Raw genomic sequence first — 5,000 nt, 5'->3', positions numbered from 1 at the left:
GAAACACCATTTCTGTCACTCCCTGATCAACACCATCACTATCTTCTAAATCTTCCTACCATACTTACAATATTCTGAAATATTTGTTTGGTCAAATTTATTAGCACATTTCATATATCTTTCTTTTTATAAGAAACTAATATCTAATAAAGCCACACTTTTGATTCAAACTATAGGTACTTTTCAAAATTCTATGACTACATTGCAATTCAGTGTCTCTCTTCCAGCTCTATATATTACAGTTATTTTTCAATGACTGAAACAATCTTTTTTTTCATGAGATTATTTATCAAATCTTCAAAATACTTTCACAATTTGTGCCATTGCAAAATCCACTTAACCCAAAGATTGCAGAAAAATAGACCAGCTAGGCCATTACTGTGGGGCTGTTAAGAGGCATCAGCAGTTTGCCCATTTGCAACCCTCCTGTTCAGTATTTTAGTCACCACTTTCAGCAAGTATTATTTTTTGCTGTTATCAATTAAATGTAAAGAAATAATTAAATGGTTTCCATCACTTTATGCGCCTGTATCTAATCGTGACGCAAAACATATGATACCACTACTATCAGAAAGAGAAAGCTTCTCCATCTACTTGGTGGTACAAATAGGTTATGATGTGATGCCATCTGAATTTCAGTCCAGGGCATCTATAGCATGGTAAGATATCCTCTGCAACTAATGGGTTAATTTGTGGCTTCTTACCCTGTATCTAATCGTGACACAAAACAAATGATACCACTACTATCAGGGAGAGAAAACTCCTCCATAATGTTAGGAAATGTTGGGAAAAAATTAAATGGTTCTCATCTTTTTATGCGCCTGTATCTAATCGTGACGCAAAACAAATGATACCACGACTATCAGAAAGAGAAAGCTCCTCCACCAACTTGGTGGTGCAAATAGGTTATGATGTGATGCCATCAGTATTTCAGTTCAGTCCACCCATAGCATGATAAGATATCCTCTGCAACCAATGGGTTAACCCAGGGCTTGTTAGCTGGTATGGTTTCAGCTCAGGATTTAAAACAGTCTTTCCCTGAGTATTTTTCTTGTGCACCAACACATTATGTACATTCACTTGTACTGTGACATCTGACCTCTGTCATGCACAATTTTTGTCTATGTTCAGGCACCTTTTGTATTCAGCTACATATTGTTCTAAGGATAAATATCTCATGAATATAGATTTTTCTCAATGACTCAACCTCTATAACACAAATTTAAAAACTAATGATCATAAAAATTTAGTGACTTTCTTGTAAAACAAAAAATAAAGCTGTATCTGTTATGAACTGCCAAAGGGAACTTATGACATCTGTCAGTAAACCAAATTATCAAAATGGATTCACTTAACACCTATAAGTGAATTTACTATACTTACAAGTTGGAAACATTTTTTGTATATTGTGACCTACACCTGAAGAACTATATCAAAAGTGCTCTTTACCCAACTGTAATAAGTTTTTCCTGCTCAGAACCGATCCACAGGCCAGAGTGCACATGCAGGCAACCACAAGAATAACACAGGCAATTGTTATCCAGATCCTTGCCTGTTTAGTTGTAGTATATACAATTTTCTATTGACTGAGGCTAAAACAAGGCTTTAACCTTTACCTTTGAAGGGCAGAAGCTCCTGAATGGTCATAACCTGAGCCAGACAAGAGAACAACTTGGAGTGAGCTGACTGCACATGGCAAGTTGCCTTGGTAATTGGGCCCGGATCCTTATAGTAAGAAAGGATGCTGACCATCTATAAGGAGTTACACTTACATCTTTAGTGTAGAAAGGTTATTTTTATTGAGATTTTGCCCAGGCTTTTAAGGATTTTAAATATCACATCCAAAGTTAACCCAATGCCAACGGGTGATTTCCTGATACTGCAAGCCCTCTCTTCCAGGTTGTGGCCCGGGCCCAGCTGCCGGGGGATTGTGTCATCACCCTAGCATGTGTGGCATGACCATGCCCCGGAAAACAGAACTGGTGCTCCTTGGCATATATGCACATGCCACTTGGAATATAGTCCAGGCATGCCATGGCATGTACGTACATGCCACCCAGTGGCTAAGGGTTAATGGAGTTTCCTTTTGCGTTAAAATGTTAACTTGTCCTATATATCCTCAACTTATTTAACAAATCCATTTAATGTAATTCTTGATCAAACTTTTGTCACATATATTTATTTATCTATCTTTTTACTTTGGGCATTCTCATTCTCATAATAATATTTCAGTTTAACAGCAATGTTTCTGACTTTCTTTGATTTGGAAGTCTGCAAAGACCAGAATCTTGATGACTTTTGCCTACATCATGCTGCACTTAACCCTGTGATGACATTTTTTTCCTGCCCCAAACTGAGCCACATGCTGGGGTGCACATCTTCAGCCAACAGCAAAAAATCATAAGCTCAGGAAATACATATCTATCCTCCTCAGTGTGCTTTTGGTTATGGGATAGATGATTTTCCCTTAGCTGATGCTAAAACAAGCCTTTAACACTACCTTTATGATGCCATAGCTTGTTAACAGCTATTTTGCCCACACACCTTGAAGGAGGCTGATTGCACGTAGTATATATCTTTACCACCCAGCAATTAGACAAAATTTGTTAAAGCAAGAATAGATGTCACCATTAAGTGGTTAAAAGGACTTTATCATGGATATAGTCTGATAGGTATTTTCTCAAATCCTTGTTTTCTGGCCATAACACAGACATTTTCTGTAACCCCCTATGTATTTTACCATTCCATCTTCCTTTTTATATTAAGCACTTAAAATATCAGGGAACAAAAATTTGACCATAGTAAATGAACCTATAATCTTACAGGAGACAGATTTCATATGAAGGCTTAAGGTGGGAAGTCATCCTGGCCCAATCTAGTTTCCATTCCAGGATCTGGTAACAATAAAGACAAGGTTATATAATGACACTACAGGAGCAAGTGTCACCATATTCAAAAAGTTAACTCTGACATCATCACAAAAGCACTATCCTAGATGCATCATGAAGTATATTTCAAAGGACTTATGCACTGCATGAGCTGCAAATGCATGTTGTGTATCCTGACAACTTCAATATAGTTTTATCTAGTAATATTTATACATCAAACTGATCTTTTAAGTTGATCAATTTTTATACAGGCCAAGATATACTAATATCCATGATCTATCCCAAAGAATACGCACTGCAGATTGGCGAGATCAGACAAAAGCATCAAGCACAATTCACTTCTGTTTATTTATACATATCCTTTTCTATCAGTCTTTCTTAATTTATAGTCAGCTTATCACTATATTTTCAATCCTCCTTCCACGCCTGATGGTGTTTGATCCAGGGTAGCATCAGAACCTTGAGGCTGGCCTAACTGCTCCACTGCTTTTAACCTTGCAGACCTATCCAACCATATACCTGTTACACCAGTCTATAACTGTCGGGGCATTCATGGAAATCCACAAACATTGGCATATGAACTAAAATCCTACCTAGCCTAGGGGGCTTCGGACCCACCTGATCGTCTTATTTCCCAGACCCCTACCGACTACCTATGGCTTGTGTTATTCACTGCCTACATAGATTATTTTATGAAAGTGGAATGTAGTTCCCTCCTCTCCTTTAAGATTTTAGATTTCCTGTATCTTGGAGCAGCCATTATGTAAATATATACCATTACTTTCATTAAAATACAATATGCTTTGACCTCTTTATTAGTCAAATATGCTATCTCCGAAACATTAGAACTGTTGTAGTACTATCTGCTTGACAGGTAAATTTACCAAGCAGGATGAGACAAATTAATGTTAATGAAAACCCCAATGACCTTCAAGAGATTTCCAAAAACATTTTCTTAACCTAGTAGGGTAGCAAAAATGCTAATTTGCCCATGCATTCTGTCTAATTTGTTATGAGACTCCCTTCTAAGTGCCAGTCACTTTTTTTTTTAGCACAGATCTGTATTAAATCAATATTTTGAAACCTGGGAATCAAGGTACAGAATCCTATATGTTTCAATTGTCCAGGTGGGTGTGTTAACTTGTGTAGTTTACTGTTAAGATTCTTTTCGGAGTTTTGGGAATAGTAACTACTGCATAACGACAGATGAAACAGAATTCAAACTAGACGACACGGCATTATGTTTTGCATATTATGTTACACACTAAATGTCTTGAACGTCAGTTAATAGCAGTAAAAATTGGCTTATCTCTTATCTGTCCCTAGCAAGGGAGTGATAACAAAAGAAAATCTGAAATAAAGTAACGGACAAATTAGACCAAAAGAAAAAAACATTAAATTCCTTACCCCTAATACTTTCAAGGCACTGTATCCCCATCACAGGCACATTCTCCAGTCACACTTAAAAAAGAAACACTTTTCTCCACAACCGGACGATTCACACTGTATATCCTCCTCCTCCTTCTGATGTTTCTCTCAACTGACGGGCGCTTACCTCTTCAACTCTTCAATTATACCTCGGAAGTGGTGGCCACATCGTGTGCCAATCTCTGCAAAGGCACACGGTGAAACTGGTGATCGTAGAAGTGTCGCTACGGGTTGGAACAGGCGCTGAGGGCGGCCACGACTCTTTTCTTGATTCAACGTGTGTAGTGTACGCGGACAGGCTTGCCACATCGCGTTTTCATTCAAGCAGACATTCATAAGTTTTCGTGTTGTTTGTTATAGCATATTGTATTTTCACATTGATTATTATTATAGGAGATTATTTGTTCTATGCTAGGTGGTCTGCAGATATAGATATTCTATCTCATTGCCTTTTTTATTTTATTTTTTTGTGGTTGTGAAATGTGTGAGGACACGGTTGGCGATGTACGAGAATTGCGAACCATCTGCGGAAATGGTGCAACTAATGGTAATGAACGCTTGCTTTTGTCTTCAAAGTCTTATTAATATATATAGTGTTATTAAGTCTATTTATTATTTTATTAAATATCGTTTTGTGTCAATTTACAGCAACCAGTGAAGTATCATACACGATGCTAATTCTTC

At 37.3% G+C, this 5,000-nt stretch overlaps 1 protein-coding gene across 5 annotated transcripts in view; it reads right to left on the bottom strand.

The window, feature by feature from the left end:
• LOC125033368 (E3 ubiquitin-protein ligase Mdm2-like) overlaps positions 1–5,000 on the bottom strand; it is a 24,524-nt gene that overhangs the window by 19,146 nt on the left and 378 nt on the right. For 2 of the 5 annotated variants that reach the window (XM_047624802.1, XM_047624803.1), the window contains exon 1: positions 4,444–5,000. This exon is cut by the window's right edge. Coding sequence is in view for 2 of the 5 variants with exons in the window: in XM_047624800.1 (XP_047480756.1) it covers positions 4,296–4,326 (31 nt within the window). In the remaining 3 variants the exon portion in view is untranslated. The other 3 variants (XM_047624800.1, XM_047624805.1, XM_047624801.1) reach the window with 3 other exon arrangements.

This window comes from Penaeus chinensis, chromosome 16 (genome assembly GCF_019202785.1).
Source record: "Penaeus chinensis breed Huanghai No. 1 chromosome 16, ASM1920278v2, whole genome shotgun sequence".
NCBI lineage: Eukaryota > Metazoa > Arthropoda > Malacostraca > Decapoda > Penaeidae > Penaeus > Penaeus chinensis.
Note: the sequence above shows the minus strand (reverse complement) of the source record. Positions and strands in the feature narration are given on the sequence as shown.